Source organism: Simochromis diagramma, unplaced genomic scaffold (assembly GCF_900408965.1).
Source record: "Simochromis diagramma unplaced genomic scaffold, fSimDia1.1 OVJJ01000370.1, whole genome shotgun sequence".
In the NCBI taxonomy this organism is placed as follows: domain Eukaryota; kingdom Metazoa; phylum Chordata; class Actinopteri; order Cichliformes; family Cichlidae; genus Simochromis; species Simochromis diagramma.
Window position 1 is genome coordinate 846,967 of NW_024387012.1, and position 19,088 is coordinate 866,054.

At 42.9% G+C, this 19,088-nt stretch overlaps 1 protein-coding gene across 1 annotated transcript; it reads left to right on the forward strand.

The window, feature by feature from the left end:
• Positions 1 to 20: 20 nt before the first annotated feature.
• On the forward strand, positions 21 to 13,600 carry LOC120739328. The gene is made up of 11 exons (XM_040041078.1): positions 21 to 1,348; positions 1,899 to 1,934; positions 2,020 to 2,311; positions 2,417 to 2,553; positions 2,803 to 3,097; positions 4,252 to 4,403; positions 4,491 to 4,785; positions 9,451 to 9,596; positions 11,470 to 11,725; positions 12,864 to 13,042; positions 13,122 to 13,600. Exons 1-11 carry the CDS (start codon positions 1,315 to 1,317, stop codon positions 13,181 to 13,183), a joined length of 1,884 nt encoding a protein of 627 aa, XP_039897012.1. The 5' UTR covers positions 21 to 1,314; the 3' UTR covers positions 13,184 to 13,600.
• The last annotated feature ends 5,488 nt before the right edge of the window (positions 13,601 to 19,088 follow it).

Below are 19,088 nucleotides of genomic sequence, written 5' to 3' on the forward strand. Positions count from 1 at the left end.
TTCACTACATGCACTTTTCATGCGGTGCAGTTGTGTCTTGCCGTATATTAAAGAGTCAGCCAGATAAGTCACTGCCCAGAGCTTGTGACCATAAGGATACGAATGCTGATCAATATGAAGTGACACCTTCACTATCAAGCTCAGATCTCTCTCTAGCCAAACAGAGCAGCACAGCAGCCACATCAGTGTCAGGAGCCTGAGATCCTCAACATATCCTAGAAACTTGCTCCCAAACTGGAGCAGGTGAAAACCATGACATTGAACTTGAGGATGTTAATTCTTATCCCAACACTCACCCGGGAAAACCCCCAGTGCGAGTTAGAGATCACAGTCTGATGAAGCCAGGAGAAAAGCATCATCTGGAAAGTGCAGAAACGAGATCCTGAGACCACCACCTTGAATGCAACTAAAAATTCTGTCCATAAATATAATGAACAAAATCTGTGACAAAGGGCAGCTTTGTAGTCCAACAGCAAACAAGTGCATACAAACATGTATGACATGTCAACTGATCCAACATCTCTATATTTTGATTACTTTCAGCTTGGGAAGATCCTCATCCAGATGATTATTACAGCAGTGGAGTCATTCTTCTTCAACGTGACCTAAAGAGCGTTCATTTCCACCTTGAATCCTATGTGTTTTTTTTTTAATTTAAGACCCATGTCAAACATTTACTAAATAAATAATTCCATTTATTAAAACTGGGTGGAACTGGATGCTTTTGACTGGTGTTCACTGCAACCACAAAACATTTGTAAAGCACTAATGAAAGTACACACATAAAAATGATGTGACATCACCAGGAGCAAATTTACTAGAAAGTGAAAAGAATAGCAAAAAAACACAAAACCAAACCCTGTGCGAGACCTGTGGCGTCTGTTCAGGTGTTACACATGTCAGTGTGGAATTTTAAATTGCTGTGGGCAATATTGCTCAAGCACATTTCTTATTACTGAGTATATTTAGAGTCCACAATGAGCTGTTTGACCAAGAGTTTTGGACACAAAGAAAAACTTGGTGTGTGGAACATAAATGTGTAATGAGAAAAGGGGAACGAAACAGAGAAAAGTCTATAACAACGATGTGGACAAAACATAAGAAAACTTATGAAAACTTCAGAAGCAAGATTTGTTTAGAAGAAGCAAATGTAATATGTGGGTGTGTTGTCCTTCATGCAAACAACACTGAATAAAAATTTACATGTTTGTTTGCACCAGAATAAATGAGGTAGAAAGGTTTGTGATTTTTTATGCTCTGAAGAAAACCACAGTGGCAGTAAAGTGGCAATAGCTGTGATTATTTTCCAAAGCCATGAGTGGGAGAAATTATATTTGCATCTCCATTGGTAAGTCAATTTACAGTATCTTCAGTTACACTTGATTTAATTCATTTTAAACCTTGGAAAAAACCCTCAAAATCATTATCATATACAAAAATTATGATAATACTTTGAGTAGTAGCATAGTGCTCTTTTACTTAAATCTTGGTCTACGCAAAGTCTTGAGGCAACATTTTGGACAGAGGTGATATAAAAATATATACAAGTCTTAAAAACAACAGTGAGATACTTGAGAACTTGTTGTCAGATCTGGAATAATAGCTATTCAAGCGAGGATTAATCGGAATTATCAATCAGTGTAGCTTCAGGTGTCTTTCAGACACATTTAGACACAACATGTTTCTGGTTTTGATGATTCCTTGTTTTTATATCCACTCCGTTAATTTAATTAAGTTGTATTGCTTGTTACATCAACAGTCACTCAGCAGAGATGTTGTTGAGTATGCTGTTCCCTTTAAAATTCCCATTTTTACACAATTTCAAACACTACAGTTAAAAATGAATATGATATAAATTATATTTTACATTTTTTAAGTCAAACTCTTTACATTAACAGTGATTTCCTTCATGATGATATCTAGAGCGCTGACAGGTAAACTTTTTCCTCACTTCCCTCAAAACAATCTTTAAAAAAATAGAGAATAATTCATAATACTAACAAATTTTTTTATATTAAGGTTATCTTTTCCATAACCTGGCACTGAACCGAAAGGCTAGCCAGTCCTCGGTTGGTGACAGCGTGGGTATTGCTGGCAAAGCAGTTGATGGGAGAAGAGAATCAAGATATCAGTTAGGGTCCTGTACACTCACCAAGTCAGAATCTGATCCCTGGTGGAGGGTAGACCTGGTAAATGTGTATACAATTGGTGCTGTAATAATAACCAATAGAGCAGAACTGGAAAACGGACTGGATGGTGCTGAAATCTGGATTGGAAAGTCCGCAGCGATCAATGACATTGAAAGCATGAGGTGAAACAGCTTGATGCAGACAGATAAAATACATGAGTAATCATTATTTGAGTAGCATATTGTCCCTTCTTATTTTTTTCTTCTTTTTGGCTTTCTCATACACAGATGTGCAGTCATCTCTCATATTCCCAGTGGACAGACATACTACTTTCCATGTAGCTCCATAGAGGGACGCTATGTCACTGTGTTTCTACCAGGAAGTGAAAATGTCCTTAGCATCTGCGAGGTTGAAGTTTACTATGGTAATCACATTTCAGCCTGATGCCGATACACAAGTCTGAGGCCTTGATTGTTCAAGTTGTTGTTAATTTTCCAAATGGCCCACCTCCCAACACAAATTAATCATTCTTGTTGTTTTGTATAGTTAAAGGTCTTTGAGCCAGAATGACAGCCAAGTGTGGTCTTCAAACTTACTGCACTCTGCGCCTTCTGCAACAAATATAATTAACTATTCACAATGATCTAATGTCTCTTTGTGGTTTTCCTTCAAGAATACCCATTACCCAATGTGGCACTCAAAGGAGAAGCTACCCAGTCATCTACACTCTCTGTTGCCACTGCGTCCAAAGCCATCGATGGCAGACGGAACTCGTTCTATAGCAATGGGTTCTGTAGCCACACGGCTGAAGACGAGACCAACCCCTGGTGGAGGGTGGACCTGCAGCGAAGCTTTACAATCACTGCTGTAAAAGTCACCAACAGAGGAGACTGCTGTGCTGAAAGACTGGATGGAGCTGAGATCAGAATAGGAAACTCACTGGAGAACAATGGAAACAATAATCCCAGGTAATTACAAGTGTTTCAATGTAAAGTGAGTTTTTAAGTATAACTGGAACAGTGATAAGTCAAAAGTTTACAAGATTCATTTTGTCCACCACATGGTGAACTAACATATAATAAGTGGATTTCCCAACCTTTTAACTGCAGTGCAACAAATTTAGGATTTTTAAGATCGATATAAACGTCACAATACAGTGAGCTGCAATGTCTTTAAATTGCTGTCTTTCTCTCCAATTGTTGGTATTTTGTCTTGTGTCTTCCCTTTCTTCTTTCCTCATCCCCAAACTGGTCTGGCCCATCCCCGGGTCTGATTCTGCTGAAGTTTGCGCCCCACTAAAAAAACATTTTCCCCCTCTTACCATTGCAAAGTGCTTGCTCACAGGGGGTTATTTGATTGTTAGGGTGATCACCCAAATACTATAGGGTGCTTTCCTTACAGTATATATAAATAAACCTGAATGAAATTAAACGTGCATATTTGCAGATTTAAAAATCTGACATTCTAAAAAATCTGATATTTTATATTTTGATATTTGATATTTTAATTTCCTTTTAAAAAAACAACACACATTCCCTAACATGTCTTATGTGTAGTTATTTGCTTGTTTGTGCTCTGTTGTTGTGTTTGCACTGTTCCAAATGTGCTGAAACCTTGCGTTACAATAGACTAGAATAGATGGAATACAGTAGCCCTTCATTGTCATTGTACATGTACAGCAGAATAAAATATAAATAGTAGACAGCAGAAATAAATAGCAACAGGAGAAATATATACAGTCAAGAGGGATATATACGAAACAAGAGACCTATATACAAAAATAGGAGACACATTAGAGAACAGTTGCAAATTGTTTGGATTAATTAATCACTAATTATGCAATGTGTAACAGTCACAATAAGGTTAAAGGGTATTTCTTCACACTTGTTTGTTACTCTTTAAATTTTCATGTATTGGTTCTTATAAATGCCATAGAGATGTAAATAGCTTACATCGGTCAAACTAGCAAAGGAACCAATAAAAGCTTCTGTGATTTTTTGGGAAAACCTATGAAAACTTTCAAAAGGCTTGAAAATGCACTTTTCCCCTATGTTCTCAGTTACATTCTCTTCTTGATAAAGTAATTATGTCAACTTAATATTTCCCCATCCATTGGTGTCAGGTGTGCTTCCATCTCACATATCAACGCGGGTAAAACCTACACATACCAGTGTGATGGAGGCAGCATGGAGGGTCGCTTTGTGAACGTGTTTCTTCCTGGACAGAAGAAGACTCTCACCCTGTGTGAAGTTGAGGTGTATGCTGCCCCAGCAGGTAGAGCTTTAAGTGACTGGATCTGATCTATGGAAACACATCTGCTTGATACTGATTCATACTTGTTTGTTCCTTTCAACAATTTAGTGGAGCCGCTTCAAAATGTGGCCTTAAACAAACAAACAGTACAGTCATCAACAGAGAATGCAGTTGGGATTCCCTTCAAAGGTGTCGATGGGTGCAGAACTGAATTCTGGGGTTATTCATGTTGTACCCACACTGGGACACAGCAGAATCCCTGGTGGAGAGTAGACTTATTGGCTGTCTATAAAGTCACTGCTGTCACCATCATCAACAGACAAGACTGTTGTTCTGAAAGACTTCTTGGGGCACAGATCCTGATTGGAGACTCACTGGAGCAGAATGGCAACACAAATTCCAGGTGAGACACGAGACTGATAGTAGAAAGGATTCAAAGGATCCAAACACACATGTAGAGGATGATGTTAATTAGAGCTTGGAGATATTAAATAAACAAGGTTCAAGGTTCAAGGTTCTTTATTTGTCACATGCATAGTTATACAAGTATAACACACAGTGAAATGTAGCCCGACACGCTCCTCGACATGTGCAAAAATTGTGTGTGTGTGTGTGTGTGTGTGTGGGGGGGGGGGGGGGGGGGGGGGGGGGACATTCTATATATATATATATAAAAACACCCAGCACGCCCCTGCGGGCGGTTTATCCTTCAAGCTCGGGTCCTCTACCAGAGGCCTGGGAGCTTGAGGGTCCTGCGCAGTATCTTAGCTGTTCCCAGGACTGCGCTCTTCTGGACAGAGATCTCCGATGTTGTTCCCGGGATCTGCTGGAGCCACTCGCCTAGCTTGGGAGTCACCGCACCTAGTGCTCCGATTACCACGGGGACCACCGTTACCTTCACCCTCCACATCCTCTCGAGCTCTTCTCTGAGCCCTTGGTATTTCTCCAGCTTCTCGTGTTCCTTCTTCCTGATATTGCTGTCATTCGGAACCGCTACATCGATCACTACGGCCGTCTTCTTCTGTTTGTCTACCACCACTATGTCCGGTTGGTTAGCCACCACCATTTTGTCCGTCTGTATCTGGAAGTCCCACAGGATCTTAGCTCGGTCATTCTCCACCACCCTTGGGGGCATCTCCCATTTTGACCTCGGGACTTCCAGGTTATACTCGGCACAGATGTTCCTGTACACTATGCCAGCCACCTGGTTATGGCGTTCCATGTATGCCTTGCCTGCTAGCATCTTGCACCCTGCTGTTATGTGCTGGATTGTCTCTGGGGCATCTTTACACAGCCTGCACTTGGGGTCTTGCCTGGTGTGATAGACCCCAGCCTCTATGGATCTTGTACTCAGAGCTTGTTCTTGTGCTGCCATGATTAGTGCCTCTGTGCTGTCTTTCAGTCCAGCTTTGTCCAGCCACTGGTAGGATTTCTGGATATCAGCCACCTCCTCTATCTGCCGGTGGTACATACCAGTGCAGGGGCCTGTCCTTCCATGATGGTTCCTCGTCTCCCTCCTCTTTCTTGGGTTTCTGCTGCCTGAGGTATTCACTGAGCACTCGGTCAGTTGGGGCCATCTTCCAATGTATTCTTGGATGTTCCTTGTCTCATCCTGGACTGTGGTGCTGACACTCACCAGTCCCCGGCCCCCTTCCTTCCGCTTAGCGTACAGCCTCAGGGTGCTGGACTTGGGGTGAAACCCTCCATGCATGGTAAGGAGCTTTCTTGTCTTTATGTCAGTGGCTTCTATCTCCTCCTTTGGCCAGCCTATTACCCCAGCAGGGTACCTGATCACGGGCAGGGCGTACGTGTTGATGGCCCGGATCTTGTTCTTACCATTCAGCTGACTCCTCAGGACTTGCCTGACCCTCTGCAGGTACTTGGTGGTTGCAGCCTTTCTAGCGGCCTCTTCATGGTTCCCATTTGCCTGCGGGATCCCCAGGTACTTGTAACTGTCCTCTATGTCTGCAATGTTGCCTTCTGGTAGTTCAATCCCCTCAGTTCTGACTACCTTCCCTCTCTTTGTTACCATCCGACTACACTTCTCCAGTCCGAACGACATTCCAATGTCATTGCTGTATAGCCTGGTAGTGTGGATCAGTGAATCGATGTCTCGTTCACTCTTGGCATACAGCTTGATGTCATCCATGTACAGGAGGTGGCTGACAACTGCTCCGTTCCGTAGTCGGTATCCGTAGCCAGTCTTGTTAATGATCTCACTGAGGGGGTTCAGGCCTATGCAGAACAGCAGTGGGGACAGAGCATCTCCTTGGTAGATCCCGCACTTGATGGTGACTTGTGCTATGGGCTTGGAGTTGGCCTCTAGTGTTGTACGCCACATCCCCATTGAGTTCCTGATGAAGGCTCTTAGGGTCCCATTGATCTTGTACAATTCTAGGCATTCCAGTATCCAGCTGTGGGGCATTGAGTCATAGGCCTTCTTGTAATCAATCCAGGCAGTGCACAGGTTGGTCAGTCTGGTCTTGCAGTCTCGGCTGACTGTTCTGTCTACCAGTAGCTGGTGTTTTGCGCCTCTGGTATTCTTGCCAATTCCTTTCTGTGTCCCACTCATGTATTGACCCATGTGCCTGTTCATCTTAGCCGATATGATGCCTGACAGGAGCTTCCATGTAGTACTGAGGCAGGTTATTGGTCGGTAGTTGGAGGGGACCGGTCCCTTCTTGGGGTCCTTGGGGATCAGGACCGTCCGACCTTCGGTTAGCCATTCCGGGTGTCTCTCGTTAACTAGCAGCTGGTTCATTTGTGCTGCCAGACGCTCGTGGAGTGCAGTCAGCTTCTTTAGCCAGTAGGTGTGAACCATGTCGGGCCCTGGTGCTGTCCAACTCTTCATACTGGAGACCCTTTCTTGGATATCTGCCACTGTGATGGTTACTGGACCCTGTTCAGGGAGGTCGCTGTGGTCTGCCCTCAGATCCACTAGCCACTGAGCATTGCCGTTATGGGTTGCGTCCTTCTCCCATATGCTCTTCCAGTATTGCTCCGTCTCCAGCCTTGGTGGTGCTGTTCTCTTATTATTGTTCCCTTGCCACTGAGAGTACACCTTTGCTGGTTCTGTGGAGAACAGCTGGTTTATTCTCCTGCCTTCTATCTCTCTGGTGTACCTCCTCAAGCGGCTGGCCAAGGCTGTGAGTCTTTGCTTGGCAGTTTCCAAGGCCTCAGGTATGGACAGCTTGCTGTATTTCTTATGCACCTTCTTTGTCGCACCTTTCTGCAACTCCGTTAGTTGGCTAACCTCCCTACGTGCTACTTTGATCTTGCCCTCTAGCCTCCTTCTCCATGGAGGGTACTGCCCCTTGTGGCTGTTCAACTTGTAGCCAAGCATCTCACTGATCACTGCTGCCGTATTGTAGATCAGCTTGTTAGTGTCGGTAATCGTGGTTGTAGGTATTGTCCGTAGTGCTGCATTAACATCATCTAGCAGACCTTCTGAGGGTACTTCACGTAATCTTGGTAACCGGCTACGGGGGATCCAGGTTTCAAGCTTGGCCATTATCCTATTTTTCAGGTCAGTTCCTCTCGCACTCAACGATCCTTCTCCTGTCGCACTTGGGGCTATGTACCCAATCTCGGGTGGGGGTGATGATATCTCCCCCCTGACCTGGCGTCCTGACTCCTCCTTGCCGTAGCATTTATGTTGTACCTCGTCAATCTCTAGCTGTGATAGCAGTCCCTTCCTTCGAATGTTGGAACACTGAGCTACTAGTTGTTTCGCCGTCATTGTGGATGTTGGGTATCGAAGAATCCATAGGTCCATCATCCTATTCATGTAGCCCCTTCCGCCGGGGTTACTTGCGTAGTAGCATTCCAACAACGCCCTGTTTTCGTCTCTTGCCCACCGATGCCTTCTTGTTCCAGTAGCCCACTTTTCGTCAGGGTGCCCTGGTTCCTCAACACCTGACGCGGACCTTGTTGATCCGGGCGACGTCCGAGCCGGCATGCCTTCATATTTATCTGTCTCGCTCATGTCTGCGGTAGGCTCGCTTAGCATAGGGGGTCTAGCCTTAGGACCCTTACTGGATACAGACGCCCCAGGCAGGAATCGAACTTGCGATCCTCTGTTCCAAAGGCGTGTAGTCTAACCACTACGCTATCCAGCTGATATATATATATATATATATGTAGTATATACATTGGGTGAATGTGCAGTAGTAGCAGCAAGCAGGTGAATTCTGTACATTAATATGAATAGACCTCTGACTATTTTACAGGATAGACAATATAAACATATTTAAAATTAAAGGAATTTGAAATGTACATTGTGCCTGGGTTTAGAGTGTCTGGAAGAGAGTCCTGTCTCAGTCAATTATAGATGATGTGAGAGGGCGGGTGTGTGTGTTTAGGGCCCGGATGGCTTGGGGATAGAAGCTCCTCTTGAGTCTCTGTCCTTGCCCAGAAGATGCGGAACCTTCTACCAGATTGCAGAAGTTGGAACAGTTTGTTGGGACGGGTCCTTCAGTATGTGCGCTGCTCTAGTCCGGCATCTCCTGGTGTAGGTGTCCTGAAGCGGGGGGAGAGCAATCCTGCAGCAGCGTTCTGCTGTACGGATCACTCTCTGGAGAGCTTTTTGGTCCTTCACACAGCTGTTCCCAAACCACGATGTCATGTTCTGTGTGAGGATGCTCTCCACAGCGCCTGTATAGAAAATCCTGAGGATCTTTGGAGAGACCCTGAACTTCCTCAGTTGTCGTAGGTGATACAGGCGCTGCCTAGCCTTTTTGGTCTGGACCTGAATGTGGGCAGCCCATGTCAGGTCTGAGGAGATGTGGACACCAAGGTACTTGAAGGACTGCACCAACAACTATAGGATATAAACTGAAAACACTCCCAATGTGCGACTTCTGTTATTTCCACCTGAAATGTACATGTCATGCATATGACTGTAAAATAGCAAACCCCAAAAAGCACTAACTATTCAAAATACAAAACCAAAGAAAGTGGCTGTAAATGTAACTGCTGGATCAGCAGCACCCAAAATCCTAGTGAAAAGGGTCTAGAGGGAAACAATGATGATGATGAATTCACTTTGATGTTTGTGTAACACCATCAGGTGTGGCGTTCTGGAATCATTAGCGGGTACACCAACATACACATTCCAGTGTAATGAAATGAAAGGTCGCTACATCAGTGTGATCATACCAGGATCTCCGAAAATTCTGACACTGTGTGAAGTGGAGGTGTTTGCTTCTCTGCCTGGTAAGGCCATAAGATTTCTTTCTAGCAGATCTGTTGTGGTCATGTGTGGATACAGTGGGGCAAAAAAGTATTTAGTCAGCCACCGATTGTGCAAGTTCCCCCACTTAAAATGATGACAGAGGTCAGTAATTTGCACCAGAGGTACACTTCAACTGTGAGAGACAGAATGTGAAAGAAAAATCCATGAATTCACATGGTAGGATTTGTAAAGAATTTATTCGTAAATCAGGGTGGAAAATAAGTATTTGGTCAATAACAAAAATACAACTCAATACTTTGTAACATAACCTTTGTTGGCAATAACAGAGGTCAAACGTTTACTATAGGTCTTTACCAGGTTTGCACACACAGTAGCTGGTATTTTGGCCCATTCCTCCATGCAGATCTTCTCGAGAGCAGTGATGTTTTGGGGCTGTCGCCGAGCAACACGGACTTTCAACTCCCGCCACAGATTTTCTATGGGGTTGAGGTCTGGAGACTGGCTAGGCCACTCCAGGACTTTCAAATGCTTCTTACGGAGCCACTCCTTTGTTGCCCGGGCGGTGTGTTTTGGATCATTGTCATGTTGGAAGACCCAGCCTCGTTTCATCTTCAAAGTTCTCACTGATGGAAGGAGGTTTTGGCTCAAAATCTCACGATACATGGCCCCATTCATTCTGTCCTTAACACGGATCAGTCGTCCTGTCCCTTGGCAGAAAAACAGCCCCATAGCATGATGTTTCCACCCCCATGCTTCACAGTAGGTATGGTGTTCTTGGGATGCAACTCAGTATTCTTCTTCCTCCAAACACGACGAGTTGAGTTTATACCACAAAGTTCTACTTTGGTTTCATCTGACCACATGACATTCTCCCAATCCTCTGCTGTATCATCCATGTGCTCTCTGGCAAACTTCAGACGGGCCTGGACATGCACTGGCTTCAGCAGCGGAACACGTCTGGCACTGCGGGATTTGATTCCCTGCCGTTGTAGTGTGTTACTGATGGTGACCTTTGTTACTTTGGTCCCAGCTCTCTGCAGGTCATTCACCAGGTCCCCCCGTGTGGTTCTGGGATCTTTGCTCACCGTTCTCATGATCATTTTGACCCCACGGGATGAGATCTTGCGTGGAGCCCCAGATCGAGGGAGATTATCAGTGGTCTTGTATGTCTTCCATTTTCTGATGATTGCTCCCACAGTTGATTTTTTCACACCAAGCTGCTTGCCTATTGTAGATTCACTCTTCCCAGTCTGGTGCAGGTCTACAATACTTTTCCTGGTGTCCTTCGAAAGCTCTTTGGTCTTGGCCATGGCGGAGTTTGGAGTCTGACTGTTTGAGGCTGTGGACAGGTGTCTTTTATACAGATGATGAGTTCAAACAGGTGCCATTCATACAGGTAACGAGTGGGGGACAGAAAAGCTTCTTACAGAAGACGTTACAGGTCTGTGAGAGCCAGAGATTTTCCATGTTTGAGGTGACCAAATACTTATTTTCCACCCTAATTTACGAATAAATTCTTTACAAATCCTACCATGTGGATTCATGGATTTTTCTTTCACATTCTGTCTCTCACAGTTGAAGTGTACCTCTGGTGCAAATTACTGACCTCTGTCATCATTTTAAGTGGGGGAACTTGCACAATCGGTGGCTGACTAAATACTTTTTTGCCCCACTGTATATGACTGTTGGAAAATTACTTCCAAACGTAGAAACAGCTTTAACCTTTTAGTGTTTAGTGTTTTTTCATTTTCCACTACACAGTGGACAAATTGAACTTGTTTCTGGTTTTCAGTCTTCCCTTTTTAATTGGGTGCATAATGCAACGATACAGTTTAACCAGTTAAATTTTTTTTAAAAAAGAGTCAAACATAGAACAAAACTATTTCTCTCCAGCACCAGAAGCCGTCATTCCTTCACCGACACCTCCACCTCCTTCCAGCCCTCCTCCACCTGTGAGCCTGCAGCTTGGTGGCAGGAATGTGACGGTGGTGGGAGAGAGGCTCTGCTGGTCCGATGCTCTGATGTACTGTAGACGTTATTACTGGGACCTGCTCAGCCTTCACAGCCAACAGGAGCAAAGCGAGTTGGAGCAGCTGCTGGGCCTCATTCCTTTCTCTCTCACAGACCACGTCTGGCTGGGACTGCGCAGGTACTGATGAAATGAGAAAATTAGTGTTTTCAACAACCAAATTAATTAGCAAGAAATAATATAAATTAGCTGATTCTGTTTTCCTTTGCTGACAACTGTCTTAATGTCAAGTAATAAGTAATCCACAGCTTATGTAGGATTGTCAGCTCAGAGCAAAATGACCACAAAAGAGCCACCACTAAAAAAACAAACAGTGATTAACAGAAATTATTGAACATCACCAAAAGAAAAAAACAGAATTACTCAAAATGAACAGACAATCAACAAAATAAGAAGCAACCAGGAGAACATGAAATTAAGAAGATGAAGAAATGGTAGGCAAAACCATACTCCAATCAGACAGGTGTTCTTCATCATGGCACCTGTTAGTGGGTAGGATACCTTTTAAATATATATTTTTTAATATTTTGTCTTGTGTCCTAGCATCTCAGTGTTAAATACCACAACAAACCTTCAGTGAAGTAATCCAACAGCCACCAAAACTTTAACATTAAACAAGAACCAGAACCGAGATACTACTACAAGAACCACATCTCAACATAAAACGACAGTGATATCAAAACAGGAATTGAAAACACAAACAACTGCAAGCTCACTCACAGAAACACAGAATGCATCGATCCAATCTGCTCTATTACTCAGATCTAAGCTTGCTGTGAAATATTTCAAGGATTCAAGGAGCTTTATTGTCATTCGCATCACATGTTAACATGATTTGGAATGAAATTATGTACACATGGTCCCGAAGTGAAAAGAAACAAAATAATGAAGAAACAGATTTTTTTTGTAAGTAAAGCTCTAAATTTAAATAGTGTTCGGTGCTCCAATTAAATGTTTGTGTGTGTATTTTACGTTTTCTGTGAAATGCGCTTCACCTATTTTGTGTAACACTAGGAATATGCTAATGTATTTTCAAATGAGGGATTTGTTTCAGAGTCAGGGTCATAATTCATGTTTAAGCTCATGCAGAATAGCTAGAGGCCAGAAGCTCCAACCTGTTCTCTTTTCATACGCCGTGACAATTTGAATTTTGCAAATTGAGACATTTTCAAAAGATGAGGTCATGACGTCTCAGGCTGTGCGTCCTTGTATTTGTTTGGATTGAAAAAAACATTTCAACTAATTTCTGATTCATCAGATCCCTCAGAGCAGACGAGTGGTTCTGGATGTCTGGATATTCCATGAATTTCTTAAATTGGCCACAGGATTTTGTTCCTGACAGCTACTCCAGCACCTGTGGAGGCGTGGCCAGCACGGAGCACTTCCTCTGGCAGGACCAGCCCTGTGAGGAGAACCTCAACTTCATCTGCCAATCAGGTTTTACTTACACCACGTTAAAGCTTGTGCGCAATTATCGTACATTGCCTTAATTTAACTGTAACTCATGTTCTTTCAGGTGCTGACGATGCTGTGCAGAGAGTTCATTTCTACAGCACCAAGGATCCTACAAGTCCTTAGTAAAGGAGAACAATGTACTGTCTGATGGAATGGATACAAATACATATATCTGAAACCTTTTTGCACTCCTTTAGTTCTGTAAATTATACTACAGAAAAACTATAAGACGTTTCTGCACACAATACCATGTTTGCCTTTTTTTTTTAACTTTATGATGCACTGCATGTAGCTACTATAGCACTGATTTCTATTTAAAATGCTGCTGGCTATTTCATAACTCATGCTCATAGCAAATGTACCTATGGAAAATGTGTGAGCTTATTACCCTGTAATGAACTCCTCTGCATTTGCAGGGGTTGTGAATTCAGCCACATAAGTAACTCTACACTTTTGTGAAAGCCGTAGTGATGAAATACAGATGACACCTGAGAAATGTAAAACTACAAATGTCATCAAAGTAATAAAAATTCATTAAAGCAACAGATACAGTTGTATGTTATGAAATTGTCTGATAGAAATGTTTCCAAACTATGCAGATAGTCTCTGTTCAACCACCCTTACTGTTTTGTTTAATCCTAATTATACTTGCTAAAGTTCATTCTGTTCATCTGGACGTAGTGTTTCCAGTAGGAAACATTTCATCACTCATCCAAGTGACTTCTTCAGTCTCAGTTCTTCTGTGTTGTGTGGATGGCACATGACAGGAGAGCTAACTCGACAGGCCAGGACTCCACACCTACAGGCCAGTGGACACTCTTTCAATGATGAGGATGTATCCCGGACAGGGAGGAGGCTGGTTTGAGAAGGGATGCAAGGAGGCCATTTACCTAAAAAGGGAAAGACCATCTCTGAATCGAGGAGGGGGCCTAAGGATGCATCTTTCACCATCATGCAATGCTGTGATTGCAGCCATTCTCCAACTCTCTCTGAATGGTACTCATGACCATTGAGCAATGGTCAATGATCAGCCATCAGTGCTTGCTGATGATTAGTCAGGAGAATTTTGATGATCAAGGAACTGACCTCCCAGCCCATTGTTCCTTCAGTGGGATGGTTTCAGTCATTATGAAAATGTACTGTTTATAAGATTGGGGAAACCTGCAGTCAGCTGAGACTGAAGAAGTCACTTGGATGAGTGACGAAATGTTTCTCCCACTGAAAACACTACGTCCAGATGAACAGAATTAATAACCCGGGTGATTGCACATGCATCAAGACATATACTTGTTAACACAACAAAATATTTGTGTGACTTCCTTTAAGGGGGGAATTGTCCGATTCACAAGCTAAAAACAATCTGGGGATAAAGTTAATTTAAAAAGGGATAGAAAAAACAAACAAAAAAACATGTTTTCAAATTGTTTGTGTATTAGTGTGAACACACATTTGTAAGTTCTCAACATTACAAGTACAATGATATATACACATCAAAATCTTAGTTTTCAATTGTGGATACAGCATACACCATGCCATTAATATATTACACTGAAGAAAAAATATAAACGCACCACATTTGTTTTTCCTGCCATTTTTCATGAGCTGAACTTTTTTCTACAGACACAAAGGACCCATTACTATCAAATATTGTTCACACATCTGTCTAAATCTGAGTTAGTGAGAACTTCTCCTTTGTCGAGATAATCCATCCCACCTCGCAGGTGTGGCATGTCAAGGTGCTGATTAGACAGCATGAATATTGCACAGATGTGCCTTAGGCTACGTTCACACTGCAGGTCTTAATGCTCAATTTCGATTTTTTGATCAAATATGATTTTTTTGTCTGCTTGTTCACACTATAAATAAAATGTGACAGCAAACGCGCTCTAGTGTGAACCCGCAAAAGAAGACGTCACACACAACGCGCTCTGTTTAGACCCAGACCAAACAGTATTGTTTGACTGTTTCAGACTTTATGTTTCCCAATTTTGCTTTAAGTTATAAAGTTATTTTGTTATTTGCATATGGCCTAATAATTATCATTATTGCTGTTTTAGAGAGGAGCGGTGCTTCAAAGGATAGTTGCAGATTTCTGTCAGAATCTGCAGATTATACAGTACAAATAAAATGTTCACGTTTCTCCAACGTTGTCTTCCCAACAGTTTCACTGACATCTACACTGGATGGCCAGGAAGTGTTCACAATGTCTTATCGGGTGCTTCTCCTGGAGCTGATAATTGGCGTCTGTCTTGTGTCAGTGACATAAAAGACGGATTTCATGTGACATGACCATTCAAACAGCAGTCGCTTTCTAAAACATCAGATATGTATCGGATTCAGTACCACATACGAAAGTGACCCAGATCAGATTTGAAAATATCGGATTTGTGTTGTTCAAACTGTCATACCATGATCGGATATGTGTCGCATAGGGTCAAAAATGATGATGTGCTTTCACCTGCAGTGTGAACGTAGGCCACTCTGAAATATGCAGTTTGATCACACAGCACAATGCTACAGATGTCGCAAAACCAGTCAGTATCTGGTGTGGCCACCATTTGCCTCACACAGTGCAACACATCTAATGGAGATGTGAGGCAAATGGTGTGCAATGGGCATAGAGTTGATCAGGTTGTTGCTTGTGGGCTGTGGAATATTGGTCCACTCCTCTTCAATACTTGTGCAAAGTTGCTGAATATTGGCAGGGACTGGAACACACTGACATATACGCCGAGCCGAGCATCCCAAACATGCTCAATGGGTGACATGTCTGGTGAGTATGCTGGCAATGCAACAACTGGGATGTTTTCAGCTTCCAAGGAATTGTGTACAGATCCTTGCAATATGGGGCCGTACATTATCATGCTGTAACATGAGGTTATGGTCATGGATAAATGACACAGCAATGGTCCTCAGGATTTCAACACGGTATCTCTGTGCATTCAAAATGGCAACAACAAAATGCACTCGTGTTCATTGTCCATAACCCCACCGCCACCATGGGCCACTCAATCCACAATGTTGATGTCAGCAAACCGCTCACCTACACGACGCCACACAAGCTGTCTGCCATCTGCCCTGAACAGTAAAAACATCTATCAACAGAGCACCTCTCCAACATGCCAGACACCATCGAATGTGAGCATTTGCCCACTCAAGTTGGTTACAGTGACGAACTGTAGTTAGGTCCAGACCCCGATGAGGACGACGAGCATGCAGATGAGCTTCCCTGAGACGGTTTCTGACAGTTTTTGCAGAAATTTTTTGGTTGTGCAAACCGATTGTTGCTGCAGCTGTCTGGGTGGCTGGTCTCCACCTGGTCGACCTTCCTGAAGGTGAACATGCTGATGTGGAGGTCCTGGGCTGGTGTGGTTACATGTGGTCTGCGATTGTGAGGCCGGTTGGATGCACTGCCAAATTCTCTGAAACGCCTTTGAAGACGGCTTGTGGCAGAGAAATGAACATTCATTTCATGGGCAATAGTTCGAGACATTCGTGCAGTCAGCATGCCAATAATAATAATAATAATAATGGATTGCATTTATATAGAGCTTTTCTAGGCACCCAAAGCGCTTTACAATTCCACTATTCATTCACTCTCACATTCACACACAATTGCACACTCCCTCAAAAGCTGCGACATCTGTAGCATTGTGCTGTGTGATCAAACTGCATATTTCAGAGTGGCCTTTTATTGTGGGCTGTCTAAGGCACACCTGTGCAATATTCATGCTGTCTAATCAGCACCTTGATGTGCCACACCTGTGAGGTGGGACGGATTATCTCAGCAAACGAGAAGTTCTCACTAACACAGATTTAGACAGATTTGTGAACAGTATTTGATAGTAAATGGTCCTTTGTCGCTTGTGATACTACTTAATATTCACATCACTAATGTCTATGTCATTTCTGAGAAAACAATAAAACCCTTTCACAGATTTCAGATTCACAGATTTTGCAGAAACCACAGATATACAGTGCAATTTTTTATAACTCTTTTAGTGGCAATATATAACTTTGTGTTATGTGTTTTGAATGCTAAATTATTATTAACAACAATGTTTCTAAATAAATTTTAAATTTTAATTATATATAAATTATACTTTATTTAAAAAATATTAATGTGAAGTCAACTAAATTTCCATATAAAATACAATATACATCGCTACCTTATCATGGTGCAGCAATTTGCGTGTCCCAGGGATCCCAGCAGCTATGTTGTCAGGGGGTTGTTGCTGCCTGGTAGGGTTTACCATGGCAAATTTGTCCTGGGTGAGGGGCTATACAAAGAGCAATTAAGAAGACCCTTATGTGTACGCAACAGGCAAGGGCGGAGACCCTGGCAGACCGATCTCCAGCTACCAAAGCTGGCGACTGGGACATAGAACATCACCTCTCTGGTGAGGTAGGAGCCTGGCTAGTCTGTGAGGTTGAGAGGTAATGGCTAGATATAGTCCAGCTCACCTCAACACATGGCTTGAGTTCTGGAACCAGTCTACTGCAGAGGGCCTGGACTCTGCCCCAGCCTGAAGTTGCCCTTGGTGAGAGGCGGTAGGCTGGAATGGGTATCTTGGTATCCCTCCGGCTTGCTACCTGTACACTGGAGTTTTCAGGTCAGAGAACAGGTCCCGACATCTGCATGTTTGTATCAAACGGTAGTTCAGAGTAGTAGAGAGTCCTTGGGTGGGGTGTTTGCCCCCTCAAGAATATTTGAGAGGGCAAAGTGTGGGAGTTTGCCCAACCAGTCTACATGTGTTTTGTGGACTTGGAGAAGTAATTTAACCTTTGGAGTGTTCATGCGAATAGAAACTTTTGTGCTAGTGCAAGCAGCTATTAAATCTGACACTCTGAGATTTGGACTAATAATTTCTATCTATTTATTTATGTATTTATTTGCCATTAAGGTCAACTTCTTTAAGGTCAAGGTCAAAGTCAAGGTCAAATTTATTTATATAGCACATTTCCAGTCAGGCAAGTGCTTAACAATATAAAAATGCCATTAAAAAGAGACAATGTAAAACAATAATAACAATATAAAACAATAAAAGAATTAAAACAATAACTAAGATTATTAAAATAAGACCAAAATGCTTGGGTCATAGTGTGTTAAAAGCCAGGGCATAGAAATGTGTCTTTAGTAGTGATTTAAATTGATCAAGTGTTTGTGCAGAACTAATATAAATTTAGGGGGAGACTATTCCAAAGTCTGGGACCTGCCACAGAGAAGGATCTATCGTCACGAGATTTGAGACTAGTCTGTGGAATGGATAGCATTAATTTTGAGCTAGAGCTCATGGTTTTTCCTTGAGCATAAACAGAAAGGAGCTCAGACAGGTAAGAAGGGGCTCGGGCATTAAGCGACTTAAAAACAAAAAGTAAAGGTTTAAATTGGATCCTGTAGGAGACAGGAAGCCAGTGTAGAGAAGCTAAAACTGGGGTTATGTGCTTTCTCCGTTTGGCACCAGTTAGCAGGCAAGCAGCTGCATTTTGGACCATCTGAAGACGATGAATTTTGGCCTGGTCGAGACCAAAATACAATGAATTGCAGTAGTCCAACCTGCAAGTAAGGAAGAGGTGAATAACATGTTCAAAGACGTTAGCCAGGAGGTATGGCTTTACCTTGGCTAGCTGTCTTAACTGAAAGAAGCAGGACTGGACTACTGCACTCACCTGCTTATTCAATTTAAAAGAACCATCAAGGTAGATGAAAATGACAACTTCAGTTTTATTTTCAGTTAACGACATCCACTGTTTGATGTCGTCAAGGCAGCGTAATAAAAGCTGTGGACGGTCTGACCCTGCTTTTAAAGGCAGATAAATCTAGAAATCATCAGCAAAGCAGTGGAATAAAATGTTGTAACGCGAGAAGATGGAACCCAATGGCAACAAATACAGTGCGAAAAGGGCAGGACGCAAGGTAGGTACACCGTATTTAAGAGGGGCTATTTTGGAGCTATGGGGGCCCATATTAAGACTCTCCTCACAAGTAGGACCGAAACCACTACAGGGCAGATCGCTTTAGGGCAGC